Genomic DNA, 16,242 nt, shown 5'->3' on the forward strand with positions numbered 1-16,242 from the left:
GAGAGAGAGAGACACGAAGAAGAACAAGAGAGCAGCTGTAGGAAAAATGTCTCAGCCTCCAGGACCAGGACCGAGGTCAGATCAGGACCAGAGGCTGCACGCAGACCAGAATCGGGACCACAGACCGGGAGCAGCCCAGTCCACCATGTCTGAGTCCATCAGGAGGAAAAGCTCCAGCAGACAGCTCCTGCAGAACCTCATCAGGTGAGACAATGTATTCGTACCTGCAGGGAAGTTAGTAAAGTCGTGTACTTTACTTCAGTTTTCTGCTTTTTATGTTGCGTTTACTTTTTAATCCACTAGTTATTTGACAGTTACAGTTACTACTAAAAACCTGAGTATGCTGCAGTATTTCAAATGTTCATTCTCAACCAGATTGACGTTAAAATGTGGTCATAATACAACACTTTTAAATATTATCAAAGTGAGAGGGACCAGTTCTCGCTGCACGATGAGTACTTTTACTTTTGATACTTAAGAAATTGATTGAAATTATTGAAAATCGTTTATTTATCTTCTGCATTGACACGTGAATCTATCCGTCTGTTAAATGAAGAACTTAACGTGTAGTTTTGATACTGTTGATACTTTTACTGTAAAGCATCTGAGTGAATCTTAATATTCTAATAATATATAATATATAATAATAATATATAATATATTGATCCCAATTGTTCCACAGCTGGAATAAACCACAAAGTGAAAGAGTTTATGTTCACAAAAAGCACATTGGAAGAGAATGTCTGTCATCGTCACTGTGTGCTCATTGCTTCATTTAGGAGACAGTCAGCCGGGAGGAGGACGAGGTTTTGGGGTAAACGGGGTTCAGTTTGTGGCTTTGACTGAACCTCTTACAGTCAGCGTGTTGATCATTCAGCATCCGTCACCTTTGTCTGATTGAGATTTTCTGTCTCCAGTAAAAAAACAACAACAAGATGACATCAAGTAGTAAACCCAGAAGAAAATTAGGATTGTTTGCTTTTATTTCTCCTTCAACTTTTAACCATATTGTCCATGAAGAGGAACTTGAACATATTAAAATGCGTAAAAACATTTTGAAAAATCTGTAAATCATTCTGCATTAAAAAATGATTAACCCTCCACACAAGCTCACATAAAATAATTAATTAGTGACAGAATAACCTCATGATTGGTGGTTAAAATACGATCACCGTCATCACCCACCAACATCATAGATCGTCCGCTGACTCGTGACTGACTTGACGGAGTGAGAGACTTGATATCTGCACATGATGTACATTAAGATACAGAGAGTAACAGACAACATGACAGTAGTGAGCTATCAACCACATCTACCGCTTCTTACTGTCTTTGTTATGGAAGCCCTGAGAGGCCAGTGAGGAAAATATATTCTGGTTATTCATTTTCTTAGTCTGATCAAATTGTTTATGACTTCAGAAAATATGGAAATGTTTTTCAAGGTTAGACTTTCTTATTTCCTTTTTCTTTTGTTTCAATTTGTCAGGATCATTTTCCTGTTTGTTGTAAGAAAATTATTAATATTATTTGGAACATGGGCTAGTTGGACTTCAGCCTCTTGTGGCTAAAAGTAGTATTACAACAATAATACTAATTAAAAAAAAATCACCTGTAAATTGTTTTATTTCCACCTGTTTTTTGCTGGTGAATAAAAAAAGTAGTTGAGGAAATCGATCCCGGTAAAACCTTTTCCCACCTGTTTCACGGTGTGTCGGAGAAGTACGGTGGCCTTAAGGTGTCATAACAACGTGAACGGCTCTAGAGCCGGTGTTTGGTTTGTCCATTCTGGACTGCTGCAGAAACAAAGTGGTGAAACACGGCGAACTCCACGACAAACACCACACACATTTTCTTCTGTATTGTGCTGCATCAACACTTGAGTCTCTATTTATTTGCATCACACTTTAATCACACTAAGTAACGTCTCTAACTGCAAAATCAACCCAAAAACAAGACAATTCTAGTTTTCTGTAACACTCTTTAGGATGATGGTGGAGGCTCAGTTTCACCTTTGATTGTATCTTTTTGTTCTTTTTTTGTACCAATGTATGTCAGCATAGTTTGTCCTCTTGATACAGTCGACTCTGATTTGTTTCATTTCTTTATTTGTTTTCTATACTTGCATCCCTCTCCTAACTCCTGCTCCTCATCCTCCTATCCTCCTCCTTGTTTCCTCAGCGATCAGTGGAACATTGCTGTGTTACTTCACTAAAAAATGACACTAAACTCTGAGTTCAATGGCTTCTTTTATAGCTGCAACTTCCTTAATGGCCATGACATCATCTGGCTGAGTCCTGAACCCCCCCTCCTGCTCAACTGCACACACAAAGAGAATGCAGTTCCCCAGGCCTCCATTGCCTCATTGTGTAATGGTGGAAAAAGTGATGCGTATCAGACAGATTTCCCCCTCAATTTGCTCGTTTCACATTCAGGCTTCACAGCGTTGAGTTAAATGTCCCAGCGGACTCTGAAGGTACCTGGAAGTACAGACTGTCCTGCTGAGACGATACCCTGAAACAAAGCAGAGCAGACGTGCCTCATCGACAACTCTCACAGCTTGTGATCTCCTGCACTTCACCTTTTGATGGAGGGCAGTGATCTCGACATGTCGTCTGCCATCACAGCTGTTTTCCAGCTTTGTGTTCAGAGATATTCGTGGAGCCCCCGAAGTCCCAAAAGATGCATTTTTTTTATCTTGTTAGCAACCCTGTCTCCTAAAAAGTACGTATAAATAGAAAGTACTAATCTTTTTTGCCAATTACTCTGCGGTGTTGCAAAATAACCTCACGGTTTGAGAAATAGTAACGGACAACTTTTCTTCTGGGACGACATTATGTTAGAAAACAAGAGTTATGTTTTGACAACAAATCCACGTAATTAGGTTATAACATACGATAATTCTGTTGATTCTTTTAAGTTAGTAGTATGATAAATATGATTCGTAGCTATTGGCTAAAGCTTTTTAAACATGCAGTAAGGTCCTTTTTAAGGGCTTCGCACTGCTTTCCCTTGTTGCGTTTCAGGCAGCAACGATGACCTCATCAGACAATCAAACCTCATCCCCAGTTGATCCAGTTCCTCCTAAAAATGGCTCCCTATCACACGTCGCATTGATTCACAGAAACTAATGACCAACGTGGCTCCCTCTGCATCTCCAGTGGGTCTGATCTCATGTAGGTCACTTTCCCACATAATAATGACCGCAGCATGTTTGACTCACAGCCGCTCACGGCCAGCGTCCTCACCAGCAGCCACAACCAACGACATCAGCTCCAGACTTTTGGTATTCCTTTTAGTGCTGATGTCATTGAGCCAAATGTTTGATGAGCTGACTGGTTGACATGTTGGGAGAATTAATCATATTTTTTGGTTCAATGCCTCTGCATTACAAACGCTAATGGTTTGCATGTTTTATCTTGTAATGAGAACCAACCGGCTTTAAGGCTTTGGCCGGTTTGTCTTCCCTGATGCTGCTGCAGCGTTTAAACTCACTGCTTCTACCAGTCCTCGTTCTGTGCAGAGTTTATCTTAAAGGGGACATATCCTGCTCATTTTCAGGTTCATACTTGTATTTGGGGGTTTTTTTTTCCCCTCATACTGTCTTTCTGAATATACCTGTATTCACCGGCTGACATGTCCCCTTGTATGAGGCCTCAGCGGACTGGAGTTCGTAAAATCTAGCAATCTTCTCCTTTTTAGTACCAAATTCCCCCGTTGGGTTACTGGTCGTCCACTCCAGTTAACAAGAAAACACAAAAAAAGGCTGTAACTTTGGAAGACATCCACTTCATTGTCTAACTCGGACGCCTGAAGCCTCATGAGAACTTGTAAGCTTTGGAAACTATTATTGCACAAAACGAGGACTGTGGATATTTTCCCAGGTCTTTAACATCAAGGATCCAGAAAATTGTGAGCTGCAAAGGAAAATTCTAGTTCATTAGAAAGGTTTTGAACTTGTTATAACAGTTAAACCGACGTAAACCACTTTATTAGGAAGTAAACGTAAAAGTGAGTAAATCTGAAATGATTATGCAGGAAACCTGAACGACAGTCAGTGCAGTAGGTCAAAGTTAAAGCCAGCAGTCCGTCTGTAATCTATGATGGATGTGTACAACAGACAGTAGTTTGGTTAACCTTCAGCGTTGGTTTAAGAACTGTATGACTGTCATGTTTGTGACCCAGTCTGACATCCAGTCAGAGCGATTACACCGGTGAGCAAAACGATATCACGGCCAAATCTACAAAAATATGTTTCAAGTTATAAAACCGTAATTATCCTTTAAAAACAACAATGACACACTTTGGAAAACTGGTCTGTATTCAACCAACAGGTGCTCTCCAGAGACGGGTGATGTCAAGCCAATTGGCTCAATGATTATTTCCATAGTTCTTGTTCTTCCAATTTTTTTATCAGATTTTCTCCAGACCTCCATATGATGAAGTTCTGGCTCCTCTGGATGACAGTCTCTCTCTCTCATTCTTCTGCCTCCTCCTCCTCCTCCTCCTCCTCCTCCTCCTCCTCCTCCTCCTCCTCCTCCTCTCTCTCTCTCTCTCTCTCTTTGTTTCTCTCCAGAGACTGAAATGAAGTGAAACAGCTCAGCAGCTGGCCAGAGCTCCACCAGATGTGCTCGGACAATAAAAAAGGGGTTATTGTTATCAAGCCCCTCCCTATGGAAACATGAGCACTTAATGAGCTTTCTAGAAAAGAGAAGAACAACTATTTGTTTCCCTTTTTTAAAAATCTAAGTACATGAGGAAAATCCTCATAGATGAACTTTTCTATGTACTGTTTTATACCATGGTTCAGGTGAATCCTCGACTTTTGATTGGCTGCAGGTTGTTCATTAAGTAAGGGATAAAGTGTCCATTCATTTCTGATAATGGACATCTCGTCAGGCATTATGCCGCTTATACCATGGTCACTGTCCAAACAACAAAAAGATTAAGATAATTAATTAAAATGTTCATGCGTTTTGCAACCAAAACCACAGACTTCTATTTTATTTTGTTAATGTGGATGATTTTGCACGGTGGATGCTGGAATGGATGATCTGAAAGGACCGCGAATGTATTATCAATGGAAGGGACCAATAACGAGTTCCACGCAGAGGAAGGGAGGTTGTGTGGGGCCGGTATTGAAAGTGACGTAAAGTGACGTAAAGTGACGTGACGTAAAGTGACGTGACGTAAAGTGACGTGACGTGACGTAAAGTGACGTGACGTAAAGTGACGTGACGTAAAGTGACGTGACGTAAAGTGACGTGACGTGACGTGACGTGACGTGACGTGACGTGACGTGACGTGAAGTGACGTAAAGTGACGTGACGTGGTATAATGACGAGGATAAAGAGTAATGAAGTCCACCGGGTGGAGAGGTCCAACAAACACTCGTACTTTCACCCAGGACACCGCCATTCGTGTTCCGTGTGAAACCAAAAACGCTTGTTACTTAACGTTATGTAAGAAAGTCCGCTAAAGGTTTATTTATGCTAGCTGCTTTATGTTACTTTAACACAACCATGATGTGTTTTTTTTTAACCTTAATTAAGTAGTTTTGTTTCCCAAAATCAAACCAATCGACTCACAATGCCACGGGACATCGTACGTTTCTGTAAACGTGACGTGAGGCCGATATGAAACGTATTGTTGCTTCTGAAACATTCTACGTATCCACGGTTTGCAGAAAGTTACAATGCCAAAAATGTTTCTACCAACTGGGTTGCTTCACTATATCAGCCTGCATTTTATACCCCTCTGTCCACCAACCTTCATTTTCTTCTTCTTCTAGTTTTCTGGTTTGGGCCTCTTGGTTCCATTTAAAATAAATACAGCTGCAGCACACAGTGATCATTTAGACGACAGTGTGCGGCCAACTTAAAGGCAATGAGGCCCTGACACCATTAGGATGAGATCTCATCACATTGTTCTCACTAATGCTCTTGTGGCTCAATGGGAATAAATCTTTGCATCCAGGTCCAACATCTGGTGGAAAGACTGCAGCCAGGAAAGAGGAGGCTGTTCTAGCAGCAGATTAGTGCTCATGAATGTTCAACAATCACATGTGGGTGTCTGACACTTCCAGCCTTGTAGTGCATCTGGAACCTTTGAGCCTCTGGGGATGGATGGATGGAGGAGGGAAAACTAACTTTATCATCATCATTAAACTCAACATCTCTTTTCAAGTGGTCAAGTAGCATCAAATAGATGAAAGCTGAATTTATATTCATAGTTTTTGTTCATATTCCTGGCAGTCTGGAGAATATTTAATCTCTTCAACTCATTCATTGGTTAAACCAACAAAATTATTTAAAACGTCCAAAGACAACAAACATGTCTGGATTGACTTTGAGAAATGCTTGTATGAAATGATGCACAACACATTAACAATATTTCTATTTGCTAGAATCATGCAGCCCTAAAATAAATGTGGGTTTGGATGAAGGAGAAAGCATAAAGACCACAAAAGCACTCACTGGGTGGGAGGGGAGATCTTCCATTCAGGAGACCGCAGTTTGTTTCTTTTGTGTGAAACGAGAAGTCAACGTTGATTTATTTCAATTTAACGGCAATTCCTGAGTTATTTAAACTAATCAACGATCTTCTCCTAAACCTAACCAAGTTGTTTGACTATAAAATAGTTCAGTGGCCTAAACGTAACTATAAGCAGATTTGTTGGCTTGAATAAATACGTTGTTTCCTGTGAAGACAGAAGTTTATTGTGCAAAGACTATTCATGTAACGTGTTGCTGGACTTTAGTAGGAAAATGCAAAAAAAAATACAGTAAATATAATTTTCTTGACCTTACAGCTACTAACACTGGAATAACAGGAAAGTTAAGACATCTCTCCGTGGAGCCGCTGAGATGTTAACTGTCTCCTGCATGTATAACTTTTTTGGGGGTGTTTTATGAGTGTGTTAACAGCCGGTCGGTCTCCATGTTGGTTGCAGTGTGACGGCCCAGCGGAGCCAGGAGGATGCTGAGGAGGTGGAGCGGGAGCGAAGGAGGAGATCCAGGGAGACGCAGAGAGGAGAAGGGGGCCCCTCCTGTCCGGAGGCCCCCCAACACAACGAGCTCCCACACAACACAGCGTGAGTACACGACGCCTCACAGCTGGATTATGTCTCCATGTAAATACCACTGTGACAGCTCAACGTGTCCCTGTGCAACAGTTTGTATATCTTATGAAAAACGTGTGAAAATAATCCTCATTTTTATCGTGCGTTTTCCTACGAAAGTCCGGCAACGATGCAGACAGTCTTTTCAAAATAAAGTTCTATCTTCACAGGAAAACAACTGTTATGTTTAGTTTTTTATAAAAAAAACCGACTTAGTAAGGTTTAAGAAAAGATAGTCGTTTGAATCGTTTACTTCTTGTCTCACATGAGGAACGAACAGCGGTGAATTATCGGTGTTTTTTGACCCATCCACCTCCACATTCCACCAGCTCTTAATGGGCTTTTTGCAGGTTTTTCTTGTACCTTCTTTTTATAATTTTGCGGTACATCTACGAATTATGGCGCATTATTTTTTTGTACGTCTAGCTAAGAATGCTGGATGAGACCAGCCCGAACTGCTTGTTGTAATGTGGCTGTAGATTCCCTTCAATCTCAGTCAAAGTGATACAGATAACATACATTTGTTTCTAAATATAGTTTATTGTAAGTAGTTTCTATCTCCCCGTCTCTATGTACATTTTTCTTTGACAGGTTTTCGGGAATAGAGGAGACTTACGTCTTCCTGGTCCATTCTTGTAAACACGATATCTCAGGAACGCTTGAACAGAGTTTCTTCACATTTGGCACAAACATCCACTTGGACTCAAAGATAAACTGATTAGAAGTTGGTGGTCAAAAGTCACTGTGACGACCATTACTCAAGAATTCATATGACAACTATGACAATTTCACACAAATGTCAAATAGGACAAAATGATGACATTTTGGACGGACGTGGATGTAAACTGCAATTTGACTGTTTGATGGAGGAATTCAACTGTGAGGCGGTTATTCTAGATAGATAGATAGATGTATACTTTATTCATCCCCAGGGGAAAATTTAGCAGCAAACGAAATTACAGAGTAAACATAAAATATGAAAGATGCTCAATATATACAATACAATAAGATAACAGAGCAGAATATAATACATTTAAAGAAGTTCCTTCATGCACAGACCGGAAAACTGAAGAAACATGATCAACAGATCAATCATTGTACTATTTTACAAAAGCACTATTTCATACATTTAAAAAATGTCTTTCAAAAGTTTGATAAATGAACTGCAATAGTCTGACATTTTGGGAAATGCTGATTTGGTTTCTTGTTGAGAATTAGATGAGAAAACGGTACGGTTAATAAGAAGCTGTGAAACTGTCCTCGATGTTTACTGCTGAGTATAAATCAGCTTCAGTGCTGACTACAGGGAAAAGACTCCAGCGACGCTGCAGGTGGACAAGCAGCCGCATCAGTTTTGTGTTTGATCAGTCGGAGACGTGACGTCCCTCGAGGGGAAATCTCCTCATGAGACTGTGATGCAGCTCACTTGTGAAATGCTGCACTGTTTGCTGGTTCAGTCAGTAGCTTCACGGTTCCTCCCGGCTGGAGATTTGAGTCACATTAGTCTACTATAACATGCTGACTCTGAAGCTCCGACAGCAAATGTTTCATTACCCAAAGGATCAAGAACAGAGGCCGAAATAAAAAAACACTAAGAAAGGAATGAGTTTGTATTGTGATTATGTGGAGCTTCTTGCATCAAGTGATTTAACTGTTTAATCTCTTTTTGGAATAAATCCAGAGAGAAAAAAGATAATGAAAACATTTTGTGTATTTTATTTGCAAAATAAAAACATGACTTTTGCTGAAAGATTCGTTTTGGACCAAAACATTTGTCAAAACATAAAGCTGTTCATCAACGGCCTCCCAATGCTACATCTCACCCAATATGACTGGAATCTGTTGAGCAGTTTCTGAGACGCTCTGCTAACAAAAGGGACGAGATATAGAGTCATAAACAAAAAGGGTCAGCTACATTTCAGATTCAACTTAACTTTAACTTAGAAAACACCAGTAGGAACTGTGTTTGCACTGTTCAGCCAACAGTGTGACTGCGTGTGATGAATCCCCTGAATTAAAGGAAAGTTAAACACACAGCTAACATTTAGAAACCACTTAATTTCTCCCAAAAAGAACCCATCAGCTTTCAGGTCTTCAGTTAGTGCTGATGAGGTCCAGTCAGCTGATCTGAGCTGACCTGGAACAGGAAGCCTCACTGCCTCTCTGTTTATTGTTTCCATGGGCAGCGTCTCTGTTGGAGCCTGAAACTGCAGGTCTGACACCTGTATCAACACTCTGCCATGTGAGAGACCTTTAGGTGACACTCGGTTTACCTGCCAGCAGCACCAGGAGAGAAACCCTCTCACCGTGTGCAGCACAGTGTTTAGATTCTGAGAATCTTTTCAACCAGAACAGTGGCGTCATTCAGATCTGGAGTTAACGTGTTTAGCATGTAGCAAATTTTGGGAAAACAAGATGCAGATGAGAAAAACATGGTTTTAAAAAGTGAAGCCAACGCTTCACGTGTTAAAGCTGCATTCTCTCTAGTGTCCACCAGGGGGCGACTCCTCTGGTTGTATAGAAGTCTATGAGAAAATGACTCTACTTCTCTCTTGATTTATTACCTCAGTAAACATTGTAAACATGACTTTATGGTCTTAATCTCTAGTTTCAAGTCTTCTTCAATACAGCATGATGTTCATTTAGTAAATTATGGTCCATTTAGAGTCAAACAGACCATAAAAGCAGGGTATGCTTTAGGGGCGGGGCTCACTGTGATGGACAGGTCTGGGAGTTGTTTGTGTTTTCGTCTTGCAAATTTAACTTACAGTGTGTTTTCACTTCATGTTGCTGAGATGAGTGTTCATCCAGACTCATAAATATATCTTTGTTTTTACTAATTCAAGCTAGAAAGTACCTTCAATCCTCTGAACCACTGACATGGTTGTATCACGTCTGCATTTCTTCCAAAATAAAACTTCCGACCAATCGCTTGACTCCACTTCCTGTCAACGGTTCTCCACTTGGTTCTCCTCAGGTCGAACCAGGAGCTGAAGCCCCGGTGCTGTCTGGTTCTGGAGGAGGACGAGGGCTTCAGCGACTGGAGCCACAGGTTGGAGAATCGTAGTGAGCAGGAGGTGCAGGATGGCTGCAGGGCCGGGCTGCAGAGACCTTTAACACAACGGTGGAAACCAGAGCCTGAAGAGGAGAAACGGCAGGAGGTTGAAGAGGAGGAGGAGCAGGAGGGATGTGAGCCCAAGAGAAGCAGTCGGTATCAGAAAGCTTCATCAAGACCTCAAGAGAAGGTGAACACTGGGGTTTTTAGATGGAGCTTGTCTCTATGTGTCTGATATTCAGCGTGTTATGATGTATTATTGTTTTGCAAATTACTTCATGTATCCTGGTTTTAGTGCTTTATAAATAGCCTTTATTGTAAGGCTATTATCAGGTATATTGTTGCTTTGTAAATGACAAAGATTGAACTGAATACTTGTTTATTATTTAATGCATAGCACAGAAGGACAATGAGGTGCAGGGTTTCTTTCAGCTGAGATGCTTTGTCTGTGTCTTGTTGCTATGATACAAAATATCCACAAAGGTCAAAATGACGGCACAAATAGAGTAGAAGAAGAAGCATGAAGGGAGAGAGGACGGACCGCCGGTCTATGTGTATTCAGTTCTCCTCAATTGTTGTTGTTCAGCAACATGAAGCCTATGTAATTATAATAATGATGATTATGATAATAACTTTATTTATATAGCACCTTTAAAACAGAGTTTACAAAGTGCTTTGACAGACAAAGCACTGCAATATAATGACATAATGGCAAGACAAGCTAAGGTAGAATTTAAACTCTGATAAAACAGTACAATGGAGGAAATACATAAACCAATCAATACGATAAGAACAAACCTAAAACACATGAATTAAATAAAATGAAATAGTAATAACAACATTGTACAGTAAAACGGTAAAAAGACGTAATCAAATAAAAGCGAGTCTATATGGAGGATGTGACGGTTGGTCTTTGTAGCGTTAGTCTCGCCTCTCCACCATCGCGATTGGACAGCTGGGTAAAAAAGTGATGGTGAGGAACAAAGCATTCTATCCAAAGCTTAACATTTATAAACTTTTATAATCTTTGTGAATACCCAGCACTCCCATTGCAAATAAGTTCCAAAAAGGTAATACATTAGCATAGTTGTTGACAGTATTGCGATACTGCGGTTATTGCGACAGCCCTATGTCCCAGTCACACACAACATTTTGCAAATGGGGCGTTTGATATGACATATAAATTGCAATCCAACAAACACTGAGTTGGGTATCTGTTTTTCTGCATTACTATTTTCAGTTTGAAATGCCTTCACAATTATTGGATGGATTGCCATGAAATGGAGCGCCATCATCGGGTCCAAAAATTTAATTTGTCACAAAACAATTCACATTCTACACTAAGATGATACAAATGGTTAGCATTATACCTGCTATTAAACATCAGTGTTTTAGCATTGTCATTGTTAGCATGTTACTGTCTTTATGTTAGACAGTAGTAATTTGTTTCCCCTTCAACATTTAAAGAACACATTAAGGAACAAGAGCCCTGTTTTGCAAGTGCACTTGTCCAACGATTGATATAGAAGACAAAATAACTCAAATTAAATAGATCATTGTGGTATTCAATTAGCATTATCGCTCGATCATGTGCGACTCAACATGCCCTTAAAATGGTTTCTCTGAAACTGTTATTCAGGTAATTCAGGTAACAAGTTTTAAACTCTGTTTTATGATCCCATGAAGACGAAAAATGTACTTTCCAAGCTTAATATTAAATATTAACCTGTTAAGTCATTCTGCAGAATGCTTTGTAACTTTTGTACTTTTCTGGTCCCATAATTCCAGATTCCCATAATCATCACAGTAGAGATGTTACCCGCTTTGCTTTTGGTTTGTTTTTAGTTGTCCGTCGACAGAAAGGAAGTCAGGATGTCTTACAGCTCAACGGTCTTCCTGTCTCAGGACGCCAGGCTGCAGCACGCCGTCGGCCAACCAGCAGACAGGACGTCCTACCTGGTGGCGGGTACGATGAGGCCATGGTGTGTTGTCTACCCTTTATCTCCTTTTTCTCTTTGCTCGGTGTATGCTGTGTTTGTATCCTAAAATCCAGCCCAGAATCATGGCAGTTTGTGAAATAGTCAAGAAATGCAATCTATTGGTTTCATGTACAAAGAGTCATGTTGCTCAGGACACAAATTATACCAATGGAAAGTCAATTAGGAGCCTTATTCATGGTGGACACACAAATTAAATACATCCACCTGACTAAGCAGCAGTCAGAGCAAGTGACATTATAATATCCAAAAAGACGACTATCGGTAGGCGGGAGGGGAGATGGATGGGTCCAACAAACAACCAACCATGATGTTTTTCCTCAACCTTACCAAGTGGTTTTGTTGCCTTAACACAACTTTGGTTCAAACGTAATGTCATCCCAAAAGAAAAACCATGTAAACGAAACCGATAGATTGCATTTTGTGACTGCCGTGAGATTTCCACCTTATTAACCAGTTAAATCTCCTCCTCCACAGCGGAGGGGCCTGCAGGGTGGATGGGGAGGTGCAGCAGGAGGTGCTGCAGGAGGAGGTCCAAGAGATGCAGGCTGCTCCGCAGAGGGAGTCAGCAGAAAACATACGGAGCCCCAGAGATGAAGATGATCAGGAGGAACAAGAACTGAGCTTCACACATGAAGAGAAGGAAGACCTCCATCTCAGGATGGAGGAGAAACACCGGGAGGATGAGGAGGAGGAGGAAGACCACAGGATGTCAGACAAGGTTTGCTTTGCAATAATACTGCTCCTAATACTACTACTACCTCTACTGCTACCTTTGCTTGTACCTGTAATTTTTACCCCCAGACCTAAAGAGGACATTTGTCAGTTGGTTGACCTTTCCATCGTCCATCATCTTAGTCACACCAAATTATATTTGAAACCACCGTTCAGATTTTGGATATTTTCATGGTCACCAGAGGATGAATTAAATTAATTATTTAATTCAATGTTGAAATTTCTCATTCACCAACAATTCAGTCTTTGGCAAGGTGTCCTGAAAACTGATGAATTGTACTGTAGATATTCATGGTCCCCAGAGGACAAATCCTAATGTTTTTGTTGACTAGATGACATTTCCTGTAGCTCCACAATCACGCCACAATGTCTTTATACCAGATATAAGAAAATATAAAGGTGAAATCACCATAGAATTTATTGACTACATTCATGATCCTCAGAGGAGGAGCTGTTTGCAAACATTATGAGCATTATTGAGCATTATCCTCAGGCTAAACTGTAAGTTCTGCTCAGAAGATTTTTTGATTATTTGTTGAGCACATTCAGACTCCCAAGCAGATATTCCTGGTTTTAATCCTGGTGCAACCACGTAAAGCAACTTTAAAGTTAAAATAAAGTGTATTGTATTATTATTATTGTAGCACTGCATGGTACCTTTATCATCCACTTGTGGACAAACTTTCCATTTTTACTTTCATGACTGGATCTCTAAAATGTATATTGTTAGTTATGTCCAACTCTTTCACATTGTGTGGTGTTATGATGAAAATACTTCAACTACTAAGCAGCAGTGAGCTCGCATAACACCAAATGTGTTTCTCCCAGCGTTTCATAATTAAACACATGCATGCATGAAAAAAAACGATTTTTGGCTTCAAATCTGAAAGTAATAAAAGCAAAAGAATGCAGCTTTGGCTCTCGTGTGTGGAAATGAGATGAGCAGCCTGACGAGAGCAGCGATGATGTAAGATGGTGTAACAAATTCCTGCTTTTAGCACCAGTGGTTTGCCAGTGTTTTATTAGTGTTTTGCCACCAAATAACCAGGGTGAGCAGTGTGTATTTTTTAAAGTAAAAACCAGAGAAAGAACAGGTATTAAGGATAACGGTTCCCCAGATTATAATGTTTAACACAAATAAATATTCATAACAATGTTTATATTGACTTTTCCCGATTGATCAGACTTCTGCTTATGAACTGGTAATATTTGTTTGTCTGTTGGTGTCCTAGAGTTTGACTGAGAGCAGGAGGAGTGAGGAGGTGAACAGAACATCTGCAGCCTCTCTTTGCTGCAGCAGTGAAGGCGAGGAGCCGTTAAACTACGGCCCCATGAGCCCCACATTCAAGGTATCTCATCAAACCACAGGGGGGTCTGTACAATAACGTTCTACAGATTGTCTCACTTTTCTTTCTCCAAATTAAAGGAAGGATTGCCATAAAGCATCATTTTAGAGCTGCCATTCTGCAGCAGCATTGAACAACCTTTAACCAAACCTTCACTACTGTTGCTAGACCTGTCATAGGAGCCCAGACAATGACTCACTGATGTAGATGCAGGAGCTTTCCCTCTAAAACTACATTTCCCATGAACCGGATAGTTTCCTGTTGAAATGAGGGCGTTGCCTCTTAGCTGTGGAAGAATACCACCTTCTTCCCATTTTATGTTATAAAACCAATAAATGTATCAGGATAATGTGATGAATTATGGTGAAATTACAATGTTAACCATGTTGTGTTGAGTCATGTTAACCATGTTGCGTTGACTCATGTTAACCATGTTGCGTTGAGTCATGTTAACCATGTTGCGTTGACTCAAGTTAACCATGTTGACTCATGTTAACCATGTTGCGTTGAGTCATGTTAACCATGTTGCGTTGACTCAAGTTAACCATCTTGCGTTGACTCATGTTAACCATGTTGAGTCAAGTTAACCATCTTGCGTTGACTCAAGGTAACCATGTTGCGTTGACTCAAGTTTACCATGTTGAGTCAAGTTAATCATGTTGTGTTGAGTCAAGTTAACCATCTTGCGTTGACTCATGTTAACCATGTTGTGTTGAGTCATGTTAACCATGTTGTGTTGAGTCATGTTAACCATGTTGTGTTGAGTCATGTTAACCATGTTGTGTTTCCTTCATGCTCCCGGCTGTGCCTCCAGAAACTCCTCATTCAGTTTTACCCAGTAAGTCCTGTTCATGTTTGAACTGAGCTCAAAGTCACACTTTACGTTTAATGTCAGAGTTGTTCTCGTAGTCTGTGCTGCTGGAGTCTGCAGTAATCTGTGTGTCTCTTTACAGGATGAAGTGAACAACAGACTCTCAACAGACAGTAAATGCTCGGTGAGTGTAGACTACGGTCAGGGAGGAAGCAGGTCAAGTTACTGCTAGCAGTGTTTTATGTCCAACATGTCTTAACTGTATTATTATTATTATTATTATTTAGCTGTCAACTGTTGAATTAATTACCAACTATCATGATTATTATTTAGATTTTTTTTAATAATTTCCTGATTCCATGTTTTTAATTGTGAACATTTTCTGGTATCTTTGCTCCTCTGTGACAGTAAAATTATTAACTTTGAATTATGGACAAAACAAGACATTTAAGGTCGTTTGGACTTTAGGAAACACTGATGGACATTTTTCACAGATAGAAAAAAATATCGACAGATTAATCAACAACAAAAATAATTATTCGATGCATGTTATTAATATTATTATTTTTATGTTTTATTATCTTTGGGTGTTTCATTACATTTATTTCTTGTATGATTTTTAATTGTCTGATTTTATTTGCCTCATTGCTGAAATGTTTTTTTTTAAATTACGTTTAAATATGTGGAAAATCATTATTATTATTACTGTTGTTAATAATGATGATAATAATAATAATACAAATATTTACTCCTTGTGTCGTTCAAAGCTCAATTACGTAAACAGACACAGAGTCTCTTTTGGAAAATATAGCAAATGTTGGCTCACGTGATAAAACTTGGGTCGGTCTGTAGAACCAGGATTAATATATATATAAAGTAAAAGCTCGGAACAGCTCATTTAAATTTAGTCTATGTTCCAGGCTTTAGTTTGTTTTTTAAACCATAAAGGGAACATACTGTAACTTTCTGTTTGTAGCTCTGAACTCTAGTGTTTTAATCAGAGAACGTCTTCATTCTGTTTTCTCAGATCATAGAGAGAACCGAGTCTCTGAGGAAAAGGTGAGTGTGTGTCTGTTTGTGATTTAAAAGATTAACTGAACAAATCTTCACCTGTTGGAAATGTTCCCAAAATTAAATATTCCAATGTAGGTGCAAGAAGAAAACACTCACTTCTAAAAACC

The 16,242-nt window shown here is 39.8% G+C and overlaps 1 protein-coding gene across 1 annotated transcript in view; it reads left to right on the forward strand.

The window, feature by feature from the left end:
- Nucleotides 1–16,242, forward strand: part of LOC306699961 (uncharacterized protein) — a 27,495-nt gene continuing 11,253 nt past the window's right edge. Inside the window, exons 1-9 of the mRNA XM_079164792.1 lie at nucleotides 1–204; nucleotides 6,950–7,090; nucleotides 10,095–10,362; nucleotides 12,018–12,154; nucleotides 12,647–12,890; nucleotides 14,137–14,253; nucleotides 15,065–15,088; nucleotides 15,204–15,245; nucleotides 16,089–16,120. Coding sequence (XP_079020918.1) covers nucleotides 47–204; nucleotides 6,950–7,090; nucleotides 10,095–10,362; nucleotides 12,018–12,154; nucleotides 12,647–12,890; nucleotides 14,137–14,253; nucleotides 15,065–15,088; nucleotides 15,204–15,245; nucleotides 16,089–16,120 — 1,163 coding nt within the window. The 5' untranslated portion in view covers nucleotides 1–46. The remainder of the gene's footprint in view (nucleotides 205–6,949; nucleotides 7,091–10,094; nucleotides 10,363–12,017; nucleotides 12,155–12,646; nucleotides 12,891–14,136; nucleotides 14,254–15,064; nucleotides 15,089–15,203; nucleotides 15,246–16,088; nucleotides 16,121–16,242) is intronic.

The sequence above is a fragment of the Pholis gunnellus genome (genome assembly GCF_910591455.1).
Source record: "Pholis gunnellus genome assembly, chromosome: 1".
Taxonomy (NCBI): Eukaryota; Metazoa; Chordata; class Actinopteri; order Perciformes; family Pholidae; genus Pholis; species Pholis gunnellus.